Below are 20,272 nucleotides of genomic sequence, written 5' to 3' on the forward strand. Positions count from 1 at the left end.
TATATATATATATATATATTTACTTAACAATAATAGCAGAACCTTAGTAACAATTTTATTTATATTTATTTATATTTATCTGCATTGTATTCATATATGCATTCATTCAGCAAATCTTAGTGTGCTATGAATTTAAACAAGCTCTTGTTTTAATAATTTCTTTATTTATCTTTTATTTTACTGCTCCATAAAAAAACAGTTTGGGAACCATAATTCTGGGTTTTTTTCTCTCTCTTAAAATCTCAGGAAGAGATCACTATTTTAAAATTATGTATCAAAGACTCATAAGTATAATCATTTAACAAAGAACTGAAATGTATTCTATTGTGAGCATTTCCTGTACTGTGTGCTAAGGAACTAGATGGGGATAAGTCTAAAAAGGCAGAGTGTAGTCTATCGTGGGGCTCATATTCAAATGAAATAAATAGACAATAACATAAGCATAAATGTGGCAGGTTGGTGATAAATGCTATTAAAGAAACAGAGGACAGTCTAAGAAGCGGGGGGGGGGACACTTTGTAAAAGATGGTCCATGAAGGTCTTCATGAGGAAGTCATGTCTTAGATGAGACTTCAGAGATGAAGATCCATGCAGTTGGAGGAAAGTCCTCTGGGTTAAGGAAGCATCACCACAGGCTCAATCATGGAAAACCTGGGGTATCTGCAGAACTGGAAGACCAATGAGTGTGAACATAGGGAGTGAGGAGCAAGGGTTGGAGTGGTATGAGTTGATGCTAGATGACATGTAGGCCAGGGCAAGGAGACCACTGAAAGATTTTAAGTAAGTGACTGATGAAAGGTGTCCCTGGGAGTGACACTGGCTGCTGGGTGGAAAAAGGACTTTAAGGAGGTAGGAGTGGAAATAAGGAGACAAGTAGGTCATCATAAGGGGCCTTCCAAGAGATGTTCATGGAGGGGACTAGAGTGCTGGCAGTAGAAATGGAGAGAAGCAGGGGGAGTTGAGAAACACTTTGGAGATGAAGCCTACAAGCCCATTCTGTCTTCTGACCTGAAGCACTAGAAAGATGATGGAGCCACATGCTGACATGGAGAAAACCAAAGGAATAACAAATGGGGGAAACCCTGGGGAGTTTTAGTTCAAATATGTTACTTTTGAGGTACCTAAGAAGTGTTCAAGTGGAGTTATCAAGTAGGCAGTTGAATAAGGAAGTACCTACCCCAGAAAGAAGTCTTAAGCTAGATATGCTAGTGTTGGTGTTCTCAACACAGAGATGAGGTGAGAGGAGGCCACACATTGAGTATATTAAATGAAGTCACACATGGAAAGGAGAAGACATGCCACTCAGCATGAAGCAGACAGGCTGAGACACAGTAGGGTTAGGACATCCTTTATTGTGTGACCCAAATCTTCCTGCTACCAATAAATTGCTTTTCTATCATTTATTTTCAATTTCTTTTCAACCAAAATAGAATACAGCTGGTAGTTCTTTAAAAGCTACCATATATTTAAAAGCTACCCTATATGAAGACTTATTTCTAATGTTTTATGCATTCATATGTAGAAACACAAAAGATAAAAACTCTAATACAACAAACATGAAAAGTCTATTATGGCATACAGAATATATCATGTGATATAAAAGATATATTTACATAATAAAAGTACATGTACATATATACAATTTAGTTTAGAAGGTATTTTTGATTTTGTTTGAGACAGGGTCTCATGTTGTTGTCCAAACTGGCCACCAATTTGAGATCCTACTCAGCCTCTTGAGTAGCTAGGGTTACAGATGCATGCCACCTTGACTGGCCACAAGATATTTTAAAAGAAACTGAATAGAAGATTGGTTAAATTAATCAGATTTTAAGAGAGGCTTACCACTTATCTGTGAAATAAATATATTTCCAACTGCTGATAAATTAATTTATGATACCATAAATGAATTTTATGCTGTGGTATGCATGGTGGTTATGGTTAAAAAATGTAGTTTCACCCCATACTTCCTCTCTGAACTATTTACCACTGTGTGAACTTGGGCAGATCATATAATCTCTTGGTTCTTCAATTCCCTCCTCTATAAAACATAAGTAATTATAACCTATCTAGTGAAGTTGTTGTGCAAAATCACAATGTGTGCAATATGTAGCTAAGTGCCTTAAGTAATCAATAAATGCTTGATTTATATCAGTGGTTCTCAGGCTTGATGAATATTAGACTTACCAGGGGAGTTTCTGCAATATTAATGTCCAGGTTCCACCCAAATCAAATAAATCAGAATTTCTTAAGGTAGGGCTCAAATTGATGACAACTTTTTTAAAAGTACCCTAGGTGATTCCAATATGTATCCAGGGTTGAGATCTATAATAAATGCCATATCTACTATACTATATAGTATAGTAGAATATCTACTATACTATATAGTATCTACTATACTATATAGTATAGTAGATATTCCATCTATTATACTATATATATATATATATATATAGAGAGAGAGAGAGAGAGAGAGAGAGTTTATAGTAGATAAAATATATATTATATATAATGTATATGTGTATACATAATAATATACACATGTGTATATATCTATATATACATGATATCTGTGTACAAATTATATTTGTATAATATAGTGTGATGTTGATTAAACAAACAATCAATAAATTCAAAATATGACTAGTAATTTAATTTGGAAACAATAAGTACATTGGAGCAGTCGATAAATGATGACCTAATATCTCTAGAGTAGTGGTCTTCTCTCAATTCTCAACTCTGCAATCCAGTAGTTCTATAATTTTGGGCAAGTTACTCACTGCTTATTCCTCTATGAAAAAGGGGGTTAAAAGAACATCTATCTTTCATCATATCATTATGGCATCATATGATTTAATATTTGTAAGAGGTTTAAAGAGCAACATGCAGCATGTAGCAAGCAATATATGTTCATTTTTAAAAATTTAATGAAAATATTTGTAGGAAAGATTATGTCAAAATGAACCCTGATATTATGTATAACTATAAATCAATAATAAAAATTAAAGCATGAAAAAATATTACTACTATTAATATTGAAGTAACATACTTTTGCATTAAATTAGAACTGAAGAATGGATCTGCAAATAGATACGAATGATTGTGAAGAAGCATTTTTTAGTTCTGATATCAAGTATCAAATACCTGCAGTTTGTATTAGCTCTCTCTCATCATGGAAGACAATGTGCTAATCTTGCTAGGATCTGTATAATCCAGTTTGGATTATGTTAGTTAAAGTGCCCAGTATCCCTGAAGCCTTGAAGCTCAGATACTATAGCAGGAACTGCAGGGAGATTTTAAACACGATTACCCCAAGAGAAGCTCAGTGATGAATTGCTCCCTCTGTCTCACCTGGTCTGGCCCTTGCCTGCTTCTCCAGCCTGGGTGAATGGCCTCATCTCGAAGCTCTGCTCCATCCAGGCCACCCTCCCTTCACTTCCCTCCACATGTCCTCCCGTTCGCCTCCTCCAAGCCTTTGCTGCTTTTGCTGACCCCTCTCCTAGAATGCTCTTCTCATTTGGCTCTGAACATCTCTCCCCTGATCTTCATGTATTTTAAGACTCAATTCACACACTAGCCTCTTCCATGAAACCATCCTCTAAGACCCCAGGCTGAAGTAACCACTCCCTGTTTTTATCTGCTTATCCCATGAACAGATGGCCATTTAATAAACCATTGTTGAGTCTCCATAATGCCAGGGATGCTTGTCTTATTTATTTACTTATACATTTATTTAATCATCAGCATTTGGATCAGATCCTAGCTAGTTTAACTATTTTCATTGTCTTGAAGAATGGAAGAAAGGGAGTGGGGGAGAAAGAAGACATGAGTTCCATCTCATGGTATCTGACTCTGAGGTCGGGCACCATCGGTGGTCATGAAGGCACCAGCGGGAATCTATGGCTTCTGGTTTCAGTAACATCAATAGGAAACCATCCTGGCTCTCCATGCTCCGCTCCTCATAAACCTACTGTACCTTACATCTCCACTGCACAGAGAGAGATCACTCCAGATTTCAGGGAAACTCAAAAGTCTGAAGAACTCCTAAAATCTACACACAACAGGTCCTTTTCAAACATTGTAAATTCTCTATCTTTCCAGTTTTTTAAATTGACTTCCTTCCTTCAAAGACCTTAATTGTCACCACTTCTTGGAAGTCTTTTCCAGTTTAGTGGAGATGAAATCATAAGGCCCATGACAGTTTAGCACAATGGGTTAAGAGTAGAGCTTTGGGATCTCAACTCCACTTTCTGCTCTATATTTTAGGCAAGCTGCATAATATCTCTGTGCCTCAGTTCACCTATCTGTGAAATGAAGACAAAAATAGTGTTTATCATAGAGTTTAAAGTGGATTAATGTTCAGAATAATGTCTTACATGAAAAAGAACTAAACAAATGCTGGCATTTTATAGTATGCATTGTTGGTAGTTAATGTAGTTAATATTAATGATTAATAATATAGAAAGGAATTGCTGACTCTCCTTCCATCTTTCCTTGTTTCCTCTACATTAAGAATATAGGTGCCTCTATTTTAATTTCCATTACATTGCTTATTTTAGAAGAGACTAAATTTATTGGCTACATGGAGAATATACTTTCACTTTCTGTATTAAAAAAAAGTCTACTCTTAATTTACAAACATGAGATTTCTCTTCTAGGAATCCTCTATGGTTTTTGTTGCCTCAGAATCTGTGTTAGCAATGGTAAAAGCTGGCAAAATAACCAATCCTGTGTAATGTCAGAGAACTGGCAAGACTACTTTCCCTAAGTTTCATAAATTTCAAATAAGACAGTATCTTTCATATGTACTGGGACATTTTTCCCCCTAAACTAGAATGAGCTGAACACAAGTAAAAAGCTTATTATCAAATCTCATTTTCAGTTCCTTTGAAATCTTTTGTGAGTCTCTCCTATCTAAGGAGACCAGCCATCAAAGAAAAGCCTATGTGTGGTGGGGGATTAGGTTAAACAAATGCCTATAGAAATGCAGAATCCATCATTCTCATTTCTATTCTCCTATGAAGAGGGCAAATCTTATCCTTCTCAGTAAATAAACTACAGAGTGCTCTAAAAGGACTTCTTCTTTAGGTTGTATTGGGATCATTCCAGGTTAATGTCCCCAGCAAGGATGAATAAATAGCACATTAATAGATTATCTTCTGTTTACATTTAAAATCAGCAAGCAAATCATTTTTTACACATGGGTTGTGCCTGAATTTGAGGATTCTTGATTATTAATAAAAGAGACTATGTTAGATTTCACAAGTAAGTCTGACCAGACACCTTGTAGTCTCACCAGAATGCAATTTCTAAGTCCCTCAAAGAAAAATATCCTGCTCATCAAAAAGTCTCCCTGCCTTGTCCACAGCCACTTTCTCCAGATGCTTCCTCTAGCCACCAGCCCAGGCACTCCATCTTGTTCAGCCACATGGCCACAGAAACTGGACTCACAGGGAATAAGACTGAACAGCAGTTATAAAATTGAGGATACAAGACTGAACAGAGTTACCTTTACAGGGCTGAACTCAACATGGTGACCTGGCTTCGTTTTGTCACTTAAAAGCCAGGTATCTTCATGAATTGACTTAACTTTAGCTCTCAATCAAATTTGGATAATAATATTGCCCTTTTACTCAATCTTACAGAGTTACTTTAAGGATTAGAATTGTTATGAAACAATTCTAAACTGCAAAGTGCTAAAGGAAAGTCACTTGAATTCCATTCACTCCATAACATAACACCTAGGTGCTCCATATCATCTGGTGTTAGACTTTCTGAGTTTAGACTCAATACTGACCTTGAGCAAATTCATGCCTCAGTTTCCTCACATGTAAAGTGAAGCTAATAATAATATCTACTCCTAGAGCTATTGTGAAGAATGAAATAAAACAGCATCTGTATGGTGCTTAGAATGATGCCAAGAACCTAGAAAACATTCCATGAAAGTTAGGATATGATCCAGAAAGCACTAAATGGTTACTCTTGAGTCCCTTTGGGCTTTGATGATGCCAAGAATGGATAAGATCTAATTCGGCCTTGGGCAGTCTTGCAGAAGCCGTGAAGTATGGACAGATAAGCAGTGCTCTGACCATGATGCAGATAAAACACTGTAAAGTGCAGAGCACAGTTTCATTCCTGACCCCTCCTCTGTCCTTTTGTCTTTACTCTGTTGCCTTTCTGTCCCTAGGCAGATTTCCCTGGTGATCACGTCCACTTTCACAGGTCCACTGCATACCAACACATGCCAACACAGTTAGGACCCACACACCTTTCCAGAAGCCTACTCTTACTCGAGGATATCTCTGCACAGGTTACTCTCTTCCTCTGCTCCTCAACATGTATTTCTTTCAACTAATATTCAACTCTAATCATTGGCCAAAACATGGCAATTCTTTTTTTTAATTAATTTTTTATTTATATATGACATCAAAGTGCAACACAAAGCTAACTCCAGGTACCCTCCAGAACACACCTGTACCTTCGGTTCCTCTCTACTCATTGCTGTTGGTCCTGCTCTCTAAGACCTGTCCATCCTCTCACCCTCATTCTCATACTTCAATGCCCAGCTCAAGTGCTCCTGACTACATGCCATTTTCTCTGACTAGTAAATCCCTCAGAACTTACTGTTTTCTCACTTAGGTTTACATATACCTGTGGATTTAACCATATAAATTAAATTTTTGGTAGGGAAACATGGTCAAACAAAGCAATTTCAAAGAGTTCAACCTGTGCTATAACATATTCCTCTTGGAGTATTTATCCTGCTTCACCAGACTTCCCTGTGGACATACATGGCTCATGCACCCTGTCTTCTCACCTTGACATGCCCAGTGCCTAGAGAACAAGTAGTTGCTCGAGAACTGCTAGTAGAACTCAAGATGGTTTCCATGCATGGATCTAAATACTTGTTGAACCCTCTTAAGTCATATTCTGATCTTTTTCTCATTTTCCAAGGTCTTATGATTATAAAACTAACCACCTAGAATTGCCTTCTCAAGCCAGGGTACTAGGTATTAACCCTCTTTAGTTCCTCCATTTTTATCAGGACCCAGTTCTCTACTATCAACTGAAAATTACTTATTCTAGGTAGGAAAAAATCTGCTTCCAAGGTTGTCCTTTCTTTAGGAGGAAAATAAATAATTTGTAATGATGTCAATCGGGGCATGTAATCTATTATTTCATACACTCAACAATACAAGGTGTTTGGCACTGGGAATATAGCAGTAAATAAAGCAACTAGATGTCATAAAGTTGGAGTGCCTTTGTTCTCTAATCTAGTCTTCCAGTTTTTACCCTCAATAATTTTTTTTTTAAAATGCAATATTCAGTATAAATTAAATAATATTACTTTTATATAATGATTATATTATTTTAAATCTAACCAATGGAATCTCATCCATTATCACAATTTGAAGTCATGACTATTTTTTAAAGAACATTAAAACCTCTTTTTGGAAATTTGGAAATCTTAGATCTTTCCTTTTTCTCTTTGAATTCACATCTGCTTTGTACTTTCACATTGGATTTTATACATATACATGAAATAAAACTGTGGGGATTCATATTTAGTACAATTTATAGAAAATGCACAACATACATCTGATTGGGAAACCAATAAGCCAAATTGCACTTCCTACCAGAAAACTTCTGCTTTAATTTTCCAATTCAAATAAATGTGTTTATATATATTGAAAGAAGTATTATAAAAACATTGAGAAATAGTTTATAAAATGCACCCAGAAAGATTATGAAAAAAGGTCAAAATAAAAATAAAAAATAGATGTAATACAATTAATCAATCCATTTAACCAGTTAAAAAGAAGATACATTAATATACTAATCTGTTAGGTTTTGTTAACTAATTTGAAATAAAGCAATGAATGTACAGTCCATGAAATGAGACTATGTCATTCCTCTAATAAGAATGTGTACCTCTCTCCAGTTAAAAAAGGCAGAGAACGGCAGAATGGAGCAAATGTGATCCAAATAGACATCAACCAAGGGACACACTAGATTTGAAGATGCAAGTAAGTTGAAATAAAAGGAAAGTTTTGTGCCATATAAGCAATACCTAAAAGAAATCTGGAGGGACTCTACCAATATCAGACAAAATAAATTTTAATATAAAATTTGTTACTAGAAACAAAAGAGTATATAAAAACAAATGGATCAATCCATTGGGAAGCTAAGACAATTACAAATATTAATGGACCTAATAAGAGAGGCTTCAAAAATGTTAAGCAAACTGCATAAGTTAAAGGGAAAAATAAACATTCAATAATATTTGAAAATAGCAATAACTTACTTTCAATAATGGATAAAACAAACTCAGAAAAGATCAACAAGAAAATAGGAGACTTGAACAACACTATATTTAACTATCTATAGAATACCATAATCAACAAGATCAAACCACACATTATTCTTAAGTACACAGGGAAAATTCTCCATAATAATAAATTTAAAGTCTTTTTAATCACACAAATTCATCCTTTCACTATAGCAGAATGAAATTAAATTACAGTAACAAGAAAAAATTTAAGAAATTCGTAAGTATGTGAAAAAATTTCTAAAAAACAAATGGTTCAAAAAAGAAATCATAAGGCAAATTACAAAATATTTTTGTACAAATTAAAACAAAAACACAACATATCAAGTTATGCTATGCAGCTAAAGCAGTGATCGGAGGAGAATTTATAGCTGTAGTGCTTGTTTATAAAAGAAATATCACAAAATAATAACCTAAATTTCTACCCTATGAAAAATAGCAAAAGAAGAATAAACTAAAACCAAGGTAAGAAGAAGGAAGAAAATAACAAGAATTAGACCACAAATAAAAGGAGTAGAGAATCGAAATACTATAGCAAACTTTAATATTGTCAAATGTTAGTTCTTGGGGAAAAAAAATCAACAAAATTGATGGACCTGTAGATAGGCTGAATAAGAGGAGACTCAAATTCCTCAAATCTACACTCAAAAGCGGAACCTCAGCACCAACCTTACAGAAATTGAAGATGACCAAAGAATACTTTGAGCAATTGTTTGGCAACAAAGCAAATAACCTAGAGAAATGGACAAATTTCCATGAAAACACGAGAAACTGAAACTAAAAAAGAAAAAGAAAAAGAAATTAAATATCACAGACTTATAATATGTCAAAATTGAAATAAGAAGTCGAAAACATTTTGCAGAGAAGAGCACTGGTCCAGGTGACTTTACTGATGAATTTTACCACTCACTTAAAGAGGAATCAATATTAATCCTTCACAAACTCTCAGGAAAATCACAAGAGGAAGGAATACCACTTAACCCAATCTCTCGTATTATTTACTCTGATGCCAAAACCAGATAAAAACATCACAAGGGGAAAAAAAAGGCTAAAGATAAATATCTGTGAACATATTCATGTGTCAGAAAATGATGTTTTAGTCAACTATAGGTCACATATATGACCGTGATCCCACAAGATTCCATCACATAGTGGTACTATAGCTTCCTTTAGTTTGTGTAAGTATATGCCATGATATTTACACAACTATAAAATTGCCTAGTGATATAATTTCCTCACAATGCATTTCTCAGAAGTATCCCTTGATTAAGTGATGCATGATGATAGATGCAAATGTCCTCAACAAAATATTAGCGATCCAAATCCATTGACATATCAAAAGTTATACACCATGGCCAAGTGGCATTTATATGCTAGGAATGCAAGGTTGGTTTAGAATCTGAACATCAATCAATATAATAGAGTACATCACTAGAATAAACCACAAAACTTATAATCAGTTCAATATATGTAGAAAAAAACAGTAAGGTAATAATAATTTTTATATCAACTCTTATTTTGTATTTACTGAGTTAAATAAAACACATTAGCCATGTTAGTTTTGTTTCTTTCTTTTTATTTTTAAAAATGTGACTACTAGGAAATTTAACATTACATATGTAGCTCTCACTTGGGGCTTGTATTATATTTCTACTGGTCTGTGATGTGTCCTAGTTTGTAGACCAGTGCCCTAACAGCACTATGTGGCTTTCACACATATTTCCCTGTGTTTTTTTATCAAGGAGAAAATAGACTGAGAATGGTTAACCTGCCCAGGTTAACATGCCCGACCTCGTAGGTGACAGAACTGGTACTGGAATTCAGCTCTGTCCTTGAAGTTGGGGTTTCTCCTATGTATATCAGTGATCTTCCTTAGAGGGATTAAGTAGTCATTGAATGTGTTTATCATTTAACTTTGAATTTTTTTTCTTTTCAGATGTAAAAGGAATTCAGTTTCCTTCTTCATTTTTCCATTCTGATTATCATTCCATTACTTGTAATTAGGGGTTTTACTACCACGGCCACCATCTAATTGCAAGCTGTTTGGTGATTTGTTTTATTTTGACCCTCACTTTGTTCCTCCAAGCCGGCCTTCTAATCAGCTCCTTACCTTAAGCTGCATGGTAGATGATAGCTAACGCTTTTTATTTGTTTGTTTAAACATTTATAATGTCAAACACCATAGAAGACTCTACTAATCATCCTCACAGATTATGGGTGCTCTTACCTTCACAGATGGTAATACTGAGGCTCCTGAAGTCTCATTACCCCAGGTACTCAGTAACAGAGGGAGTCAAACCAAGAACCAAGTCTCCTCTGACTCCACAGCCCTGGTGTATCCACCTCATCACTCCTCCTGATACGAGATAAATATGCATCAACCACGGCCCTAAAAACATCAGGATTGGGCAGGCAGTATAGCTCAGTGGTAGAGCACTTTCTTAATGTATATGAGCCCTGGGTTCCATCTCCAGCATTTTAGAAAAAAATAGTATTTCCCTCTATATGATTCACATATTAATATCATCACAAAAATCTAAAGCTTCTTTCTCCATACAAGTTTACAATATTTTTTTCCTATTGAAAATCAAGTTTTGTGTTTCTTATAATTATGAATTGTATTCTCCAAATTTACTACAATGGTTTATGCTTCTAAATGAATTTTAGATGTTGCATAACTGCAGAAATTCCTGCAGTCCTCTCTAGGATGCCCTACAAGAGTAGTCTGTACACATAAGTAGATAGTGAGGAGGATGGCACACTGACCCGGGGTTAGAAAACAAATACCCCCTTTGCTCAGTGTGGCTTTCTCCATTGCTTTTAATCAAACTTTATTTATACAAACCCCTGGTAGTAATGCCTGCTGCCAAATAAGCTTCCATGATTTTTTTTTGTTCTTTTTAACTGAGCATTCATGATTTCCAATATAAAGTTTTAATCTTTTTGAGAGTCTAAAAATATTAAGATGAAATTTGATAGCTCCAATTCCTTCTATCCCCATAAAGCCTGAATATTTAGTCTTTAGTCGAAATGCATCTTCATTTTTCTCTGCATGGAATAATTTACCAGTTGAATGAAGTGGCTTTTCTGAATGTCAGATGAAAAAAAAAAAAGAAAGAATTAAATGTCATATAGCCAATATGTACTGCCCGGTCTCATTCTTCTAATAAGACAGAAGAAAAATGTGTAAGGACAATTGAGGAATATCTCTGAATTGTTGTGGAATATGTATTTTGAAAATAAGATGGTTTCTCTCTAAAGTCATCACTGCCAGTTGCTATTCATTTGTTAGGTGCTACTGAAGAGGCTTGAAGGATTATAATTTCCACCCTTTACTTTTCAATGAAGGTAGTAACCATTGTTTTGTTTTCTTTAAAATTTTTTGAAAACTGTTTCAGTGCCTAGAATTAAACAGGGCCTCATACGTGTTAGGCAAACACTCTACCATTGAGCTACATCCATAGCCCTAAGGTTTTTAAATTTTATTTTTGACAATTAAAATCATATAGTAACTGTGGGTAATTCAGTGACTTTGTGATAAATGGACACAGTGGAATGACTGAACCATGCCAGTTAACATAGCCATCACCTTACTTAAAGTCTGTTACCCTTCCAAAATCATCTCCCCATTCTCCCAACCCCAAGCTTCTGGCAACCACCACTCCACACTCTGCTTCTTCTGAGTTCAACTGTTTTAGAGTCTACATATAAGTGAGGCCATGCAGCTTTGGTTTTCCTGTGGCCAACCTATTTCACTTAACGTAGTGTCCTCTGGTTTCATCTATATCATCTATCACAAATGACAGAATTTCCCTCTTTTTTGAGGTTGAGTAGCATTCCACTTCATATGTATGTGAAGATAATAAATAGAAATTCCCTTTCAAACTAGGATTACAGTGCATTTTGGTGAGTGATTTCTTCTGCCTTCTTGCTGAATGTGCCTTACCTCAATATTCCATCCGCATGGGCTCCACCCATGACCAGCCCAGCAAGACTATGTTACAGCAAGCACAATGCCAACTTAGTAGGTCAGTTTCAGCCTAGAATCTCACTGTTTATGACTCCATCTAGACAATTAGGGCTAGGAATTATCATAACTAGTGTCAACTAGTGTCAACACTCACTCACAGCCTCTGTGACTATGAACATGTGTTTTCAGTTTTGTTCACAATGATGCCCTCTGTGTCTGATGCATAGAACGTCCTGAACAAATAGTTTCTGGACACATAAATGATTTCAGAAGGATTGGTAAAATAAAGAAATACAGAGGCAGAGGCACTGCCTCCAAAAATAGTTGACCAGGACTTAAAAGCAACAGGGCAGCAGGTCAGAGTCCCTGAGAGTCCAGTGAACTCTGCAAATGAATTACCGCACAGGTTGAAGGCCTCCCTCCTAGGCTGGGCTGTCAGAGTCGGATGACAAATCTCCCAGGCTGCAAAAAAGGGTAATACCACCTGCAAAGATCTTTATTGTGGTTGAGGGCTAAATTTTGCCATCAAGGAAATTCTAGATAATTTCCATCATCAATGAGATAAAAACCAGAATGGAGTTTGTAATAGCCAGAATGGACCATTTAATTTGATATTGTCAAGGAAAATGTGGGGGAGGGAATAAGATCTTTTTGTTTTAATGGTCTGTTATTTTTTTTTTCTCCAGCAAACATGTCAGTGACACTGCAGTCTTCCATAAGATGGTATATTCTCTGTGTGTTTTGGAAACTTCTCCCTGTTCTTCCTTCTTTCTCCTTCCTATCCCCACCTTGTTTTCTTCATCTTTCCTTTGCACAGCATTCACTGGGAATTACTGATGGACAAGTACTTATCAGGCACTTGTAATTTGGGTACTGTGGCAGTAAAGGGGACTGCAGAAATAGCTATTGTCCCTGTGACACCTGTTATAATAAAACATAACCATTACCACAGTGTTGTGAAAGCATAGCACTGTCTAGGGGAGTCGAGAAAGACTAAGACATTTGAGCTGGGTCCTAAAAGATAAAAGATAAGGAAGCTTCAGCAGGTTGAAAGAAAGTGTCCCAGGAAGCAGAACCATCAAGTGCGAAGGTAGATCTATGAAGCGACAGGACTGATTCAGCAGATCAGGGAGTATGGACAGTGACCTGTGATAAACTGAAGAGGCCTGTCGCGAATATGTTCTGAAGGGTCCTAGCTACTTGATGCTAGGGGAGCCAGGTAGGTGGACACTGACAAGGAGAGTGTGGCAGCAACATAGTTGTTTTTGGAGACTGTAAAAGGGAAGAGACTGAGAAGGGTAATTGGCAGGAGGCTAGCTAAGAGCTGGGAATGGAGCAGGACAGAGAAAAGATGCAGAGCTATGACACAGCGGTGGAGATGGACTGAAGGGGCCACATTTGGGCAGCATTGCTGCAGTCAAATTGACAGAGTGTGATGGCCAAGTGTTTTTGAAGGCTGAGAGACAGGGAGGAGCAGGGTGATTCATGTTTCTAGGTTGAGAAACTGGTTATGTGATGATGACATCCGCTCAGGGCAGGAGCAACACAGAAGGAGCACTGGCGTGGTGTTTGCGTAGCTCCTGCCAGCAAATGAGCAATTGGTAAACAGAAACTTACATTACCACTGCATACTTACAGCTATTATTTCCTAAACTGCTATTCATTAATTCAATGATTCCTTCATTCAGTGAATTATTTGACAATTCTAATGCCTCTGTGTGCCAGGCATTGTTCTAGGCACTGAGGATACAGCAATGAGCGATACAGACAATGTACCTTCCATTATGGGGCTTGGTCTAATGAGGAGAACAGGTAAATAATTTTAATAAGTGTCACATTATCAAGCAGCCTACGAAGGGCAGGGAGGCTGGAATGGGGAAACTGTCAGTCAGGTAAACTATCACTAAGAAAATGACCTGGAGCAGAGACCTAAAATAAGTGACAGAGAAAAATTTGAAAAAGGTGATGAAGTGAGCCTGCTGGTATCTGGGGGACAAATATCCCAGGAAGTAGGAAATGTAAAGACAGCCCTGAGGCTGACTTGGCCTGGTGTGTGAGTAATCCTTCTATGGTGGGATAGGAGGAGGCAGGGATATTGAAAGAAGCTTTTGGTTAATGAAAACATTCTTTCATTCTGAGAAAATTTTATCAGTGAAACTGATGTGATCTGTATTCCATTTTGAAAGGACCATTGTGGCTGCTATGTTCAGATTAGATGGAAGAGGGATAAAATTGGAGGTGGAGACTGGTTGGGAGGTAAGAGTAGCAATCCAGAGAGATAGAACAGCCTGGAGCAGACTGCTCATGGTGGGAGTGGTAAGTGTTTGGATTCTGGTATAGTTTAGAAGTGGAATAAGAAGTACACTCTGATGGCTCAGATACGATTCAAGATTAGAAATCACAGATGAGTCCAATTGCTCAGGTCTTGGGCCTTAGCAATTAGAATAATGAAGTGGTGAATGAGGACAAAGACCAAGGAAAACTAGAGGGATGAGGATTAGTGAAGTGGGGGGTTCAGTTTTGGACATGTGAAACTTGAGGTATCTTTGAGACATTTATGTAGGTATTCAAACAGGGTGAGATGAAAGCAGAAGAGGGGACCAAAGAGGGAAAGGAGGTCCAAAATATTTGGTTTTGCTTTTCAAAGATGGGAACTGCTAAAACATGCTTTTGTGTATTTTCCCAAGAGGTGAAGTTGAAGGAGAGAGAGGGGGAACTGTTGGAGCCTGGTTCTGAGTAGGTGCAGATAAGATCCAGGGCAGCAGTGAAGATTCTGACCTTAGACAGGAGGGTGAACAGGCCACCCATTGTAGCAGGAGGGAAGGCCAGATGTCCAGAGACAGATACAGAGTAACTGTGGAAATTCTGGGAAATAAAAAGCCAGGTCAGCAGCTGAGAGTGAGGACAGGAGAGGTGTGACAAGAGGTTTCAAGATAGAGCAAAATGTGTGAGATGGTTTTGTAGGACAGTGATTTTTACTTCCAGCTCATGACCTAATCACAGTCCCTAAAATCAGCTTTGTGATTTGAGGTCAACTTAGTAAATCTGAAATTTAAAACTGGAGTCCACTGCATGTATAAAGAATAAGAACTGCATTAAAAAAAAAAAGCTTTATTCTAGTTATATGAGCCTGTGTGGATTTGTGTGAAAAGCAAAAGTTTTTTTTTAAATGCTTGTCCAGTACAGTGGGAATAAATGAATAAGGGGCTGTGGGATAAACTAAGGGTCCTTAGTTAAGTCATAAAGTTAACATATTTTCACATAAAAAAAATCCTAACAGACTCATAAGGTCTTAGGACAGACCCTGCTCAAGGATCAGACCTATCACGGACCAACCTTTTGCTGCCCTCCCCCTACCCCACTCCCACCAGAGCAAACCTTTCTCTTTTATTATTTCAGACAGCAGGCTCACTGGCTTAAAAGCTTTAGATATCAGAAAGTAACTTTTCCCTTTATGAAAAATAGGGTCCTCACAAGACTCTCTTGATGTATTAGTGAGCACAGTATATAGCAGTTAGGATTAGGAATTTGGTGTACTTACTATGAAATTTGACCTTACTATTTAATACCAACTTTGATGGCCCTTTCCCATTTAGGATAGCTCTAAATTTCCTAAAACAAAACCAGTAACAGAGCACTAAGAAATCTTGTTTTGTTCAAACGATAGCCCAGAAATGCACCATTTAGCTTTTAAATGTACATTCTCTCTCTTCTTTGCATTGCATTAACTTAGGTGATTGAGCTAAGATTTATGTCTATGTTGTCCTCATCTTTTGATATTTGTTGTTCTATCTGCAATGATTCCAATCAAATACAACATTACTTGAAAAAATGCATCAATTTTTAAGATTTTACTTGCCATAAGTGCTTCGTGTTCCCCTGTATAATACAGCAATGAATAATATTTAGGATTATGCCAATAGTTGTTGTAAAACTGGACATTTATATTTTTAATTTTAATGGGCTCAGGTTATTGTCTAGATATTGTAATTTAGAATAAAAATACTTCTCCAGTTTATACTTTGTCCAATTGTTAAAAATGATTTTAAGATTAACTGGAACCAATTTTCTTTTTACCTGATCAATTTATGAAGCATTTACAATTTTTTTAAAAAGTTACTTTTTCCCTATTGTAAAGACAATATGAAGCTTAGTTCATTATACAGGATATCATACAGATTATACGTGAAACATATCTTCTTGCAATGTTTTTCTTTTTACTCTTTATTCTGATTTATAGATATTTGCATTGCTGAACAGAAGTGGAAATCAAATTTGGTAGAGAATGAGGATTCATAGAACTGTAATCTGCCTACATCAATAAGGGTATGCTAATTTACAACATTAAATATTTAATCTGTCTACTTGTAAACCAAAATCAAGTAGTCCGAATCAATCTTCTACAGCTTTTGAGATTAGTCTTTATTTCTAGAATTTTTCTGTACTTTCACTTCCAAGCTCCAACAAAAAAGTTAAAATTGTGAAACAGGAATATGAACTGCATATCTTATGTAGTACGGATCACTGCGTTCTTTATGGACACCTTCAACCACTCTCCCTATGTAAAATGTTTCCATAGGAAGGGAAATACACAGGATCCGAGATCCTTTCAGTGCTCCTGAGAGAGCACTGCGGTCTCCCCTTCCATTTTGCAAGCCTCAACAAGCCTGCTGCTGAGTCAGAATCTCCTTCTTATCCTGATGTGAGAAATCTTTCTCCCTTGAAAATTAATAAAGCCTAGGAAATGTTTAAATTAGTCTCCCTGGGGGATGGGGCGGGAATGCCAGAATGGATGTGTTGGGGAGGAGTCCCACACGCCAAGGTCCCGATGACAGCACACTGAATGCTTTTATGAAACAGGAGGACTTGGAGCTGGCCCAGGGTTACCATGGGAGCTCGCCTCATAACCCGCTCCAAGCTTGTAAGAGTGCAAATAACCACACGGAGCTGTGTCAGGGTCCAGAGACTCTGTTTCTCCTTAGTGAAGTGAAAATGTTCGGTGGACAGAACCGGGCTCCAGCGCTTTAGGTTTCGCCTGCAGAAAACACCTTCGCGCAGCTGCAGAAAGGTCGGTGACAGCACGCCACACGCCCGGCTAAAAATGGAAACAAACCCAGAAGGCGCTTTCCAGGGCGACGCCGACCGCTCCCAGTCGGGATGCCATGGGGCGGCGGGGAGGCCGCACAGCTAGACGCCCTTCTGCCGGCAGAGTTCGGACCCGCGAATCTGCGACCGGACCTGGCCTGGGCCGGACTGCGTTGCGCGCGGGCACCGGGCGCCGCTCCCACGCGGGGTCGCGCAGGTCGGGCGCCCGGCCTCAGTTTCCCCCGCCCGCCGGCCCCTCCTAGAAAAGCCGGTCCTCACGTGACCAAGGGCTGGACGAGGGTGACAGGAAGAAGGCAGGGCCGCGCGGGGAGGAGGCCCGTGAGACCTTGATGGGCTTTGCGCGGACCCCGCGCCTGGAGAGGCGGTTGCCCAGGAACCGTCCAGGCTGCCCGCGCGTGCTCGCATGCCAGCGCGCGCCCAGTACTCCAGACCCCTGTTGGCCGGCCGCCTCCCCCCGAACCGGCCTCTGCTTCTTCCGCTGAGCGAGGGGTCGCGCCGCTCGCTCCCGCGCCGCTCGCCCTCCCGAGAGCGCGAGCGCGCGCCGGCTAGCCGAGCCGCATGTTAATGATGGGCTGGGCGGGGCGGGGGCGGGGCGGCGGGGGCGCGGCGGCCTCGCGCCCGCGCGTGCCGGGACGCACCGCGGGGGGCGGCGCGATTGTGAGGTGGCGCTGACGCACGTTCCGGGGTTCTTAAGCGGAGAGGGCGGCGGCGGCGGCGGCGGCGCCCGAGCGGGTCTCGGGAGGCGGCGGTGACCGCCGTGAGGGGCGGCGGGGCCCAAGTCGGAGTCCCGGCTCAGTCACAGTGTCCCTCTCTCACTGACTCCCCTCCTTCCACCACGGCCGCGCCGCCCGACCGCCGGCGGCTTCCTAGGCGGGGCAGGAGACGGGGCGCGTCTCCTCTCGCTGTCGCCCGCCTGATAGATGAGGGACTTCGGGTTTGGGGTGTTGCAGACCGTCCCGCTCCGCAGCAGCACCCCGGGGTCCCCGTTTGGCGGCGGGGCGTACCGTCCCCACGCCGCGGGTCCTGCAGCGGCCACCTCCCCGCTGCCCTCCGCCACACCCTTTGGCCCGCTCTCGTCGCCGCCGTTGCCTGTCACCGGCTTCTCCGAGGCCGCCTCCCCCTTCTCCAGCCCCCTAGGCGGCGGCGCGGGCAGCTCGGCCGCCGCCGCTTCCTCTTCCTCCCCGTTCCTGGCGCATCAGCAGACCATGCAGGATGAGCTGCTACTGGGGCTGACACAGCAGCCGGCGCGGCCACTCTCGGGGGTGGCGGCCGCGGAGAAACTCCCCAACCACCACCCCGGCGGCTGCACGAACGCGGGTGTGACCCACCTCCTCCCCTCCCAGGACTTCAAACCGAGTCTGCACCACCCCTCCTCCTCCTCCGCCTCCTCCTGCTGCTGCTGCCGCACCTCCTCCCCGCAGGACTTCAGTAAGCGGCAGCAGCAGCAGCTGAGCAGCCAGAAGAGGAAAGAGTTCAGCCCTCCCCACCATCCCCACCCTCCGGACTCGAAGCCGCCGCCGCCGCTCCACTGCCCGGGCCAGTTCAGCCCGCCGCCGCCGCCGCCGCGCGGCACGCTCCTCCAGCCGGCGAAGCTCGCCCAGCGCCAGCAGCCGCAGCAGCCACAGCAGTTCAGTCTCCCGCACCCGCAGCACCTCCCGCCACAGGACTTCACTCCGCGGCAGCGCCCGGCCGACCCGCCCCCGCTCCCGCAGCTCCAGCCCTCGCCGCCCTCAGCCCTGCGGCGCCGCCACGGAGGCGCGGGCAGCCCTCGCAAGACCCCAGCCGCGGGCGAGGGCAGCGCCGCCGAGCCCCCCAATGCGGGCTTGGCCTCCTCGACGCCGCCGGTGAACCCCGCGCCGGGCTCCATGGAGTCCCCCAACCACCCTCTGCTCAACAGTCCCAGTAACCTCCTGCCCGGCGGGGCGCTCGGCGCGGGCGCCTTCAGCAGCCTGCAGAGCCCGGACCTTCCGCACCCGGGCGGCGGCGGGGGCGGGGGGCCCCCCGGTGGCGGAGGGGGAGGCGGCTCCGCGTCGCCGCCGCCGCTGCCCGGCTTCGGCACCCCCTGGTCGGTGCAGACCGCGTCGCCGCCGCCCCAGCCCCAGCAGCCTCCGGCGCCCCAGCCGCCGCCGCCGCCGCCGCCCCAGCAGCCGCCCCAGCAGCAGCCGCAGGCGCCCGGCTCCTCGGCCACCACCCCGGGCGGCGGCGGCGGCGGCTCGCTCAGCGCCATGCCGCCGCCCAGCCCGGACTCGGAGAACGGCTTCTACCCCGGGCTCCCGTCGTCCATGAACCCGGCCTTCTTCCCAAGCTTCTCGCCCGTGTCGCCGCACGGCTGCGCGGGGCTCAGCGTGCCGGCGAGCGGCGGCGGCGGCGGCGGCGGCGGTTTCGGCGGCCCCTTCTCGGCGACCACCGTGCCCCCGCCGCCGCCCGCCATGAATTTACCTCAGCAGCAGCCCCCGCCGCCCGCGGCGCCGCAGCAGCCGCAGAGCCGGAGGTCGCCCGTCAGCCCGCAGCTCCAGCAGCAGCACCAGGCGGCCGCCGCCGCCTTCCTGCAGCAGAGGAACTCGTACAACCACCACCAGGTACGGCGGGCGGCGGCGGAGAGGCCGCTCGGTCGCCAAGCGGGAGCGGGAATGGGGGGGGAGGCCGCGCCGCGGTGACAGCGCCGGCGGGCGGCGGCGGGCTGCGGGCCGGGTTCTCGCCGGGGCGGCGGCCGGCGGACGCCCCCTCGAACGCCCGGGCGGCGGGGCCAGGGCCCGGGCGGGATGGCGGCGGGCGGAGGAAGGTGCCCCGCACCGGGCGCGCCGCCCGGCTCCCGGCCGTCGGCGAACGCAGGGCGGACAGCCCTTCCTGGCGGCGGGTTGCGGGCTCGG

The 20,272-nt window shown here is 42.5% G+C and overlaps 1 protein-coding gene and 1 long non-coding RNA gene across 7 annotated transcripts in view; one reads left to right on the top strand and one right to left on the bottom strand.

Moving 5' to 3' along the window:
* The window catches only part of LOC308654787, a 133,763-nt gene extending 113,786 nt beyond the window's left edge, over nucleotides 1–19,977 (bottom strand). The window contains exon 1 of the long non-coding RNA XR_014023318.1: nucleotides 19,842–19,977. This is a non-coding gene — a long non-coding RNA (uncharacterized lncRNA). The remainder of the gene's footprint in view (nucleotides 1–19,841) is intronic.
* CPEB2 (cytoplasmic polyadenylation element binding protein 2) overlaps nucleotides 16,535–20,272 on the top strand; it is a 77,284-nt gene continuing 73,546 nt past the window's right edge. For 4 of the 6 annotated variants that reach the window (XM_081304449.1, XM_081304451.1, XM_081304448.1 and 1 more), the window contains exon 1: nucleotides 16,536–19,981. In XM_081304449.1, coding sequence (XP_081160575.1) covers nucleotides 18,323–19,981 — 1,659 coding nt within the window. In that variant the 5' untranslated portion in view covers nucleotides 16,536–18,322. Of the gene's footprint in view, nucleotides 19,982–20,272 lie in introns of all 6 variants that reach the window. The other 2 variants (XM_081304447.1, XM_081304452.1) reach the window with 2 other exon arrangements.

This window comes from Spermophilus citellus, assembly GCF_964194105.1.
Source record: "Spermophilus citellus genome assembly, chromosome: 8".
NCBI classification, from domain to species: Eukaryota; Metazoa; Chordata; class Mammalia; order Rodentia; family Sciuridae; genus Spermophilus; species Spermophilus citellus.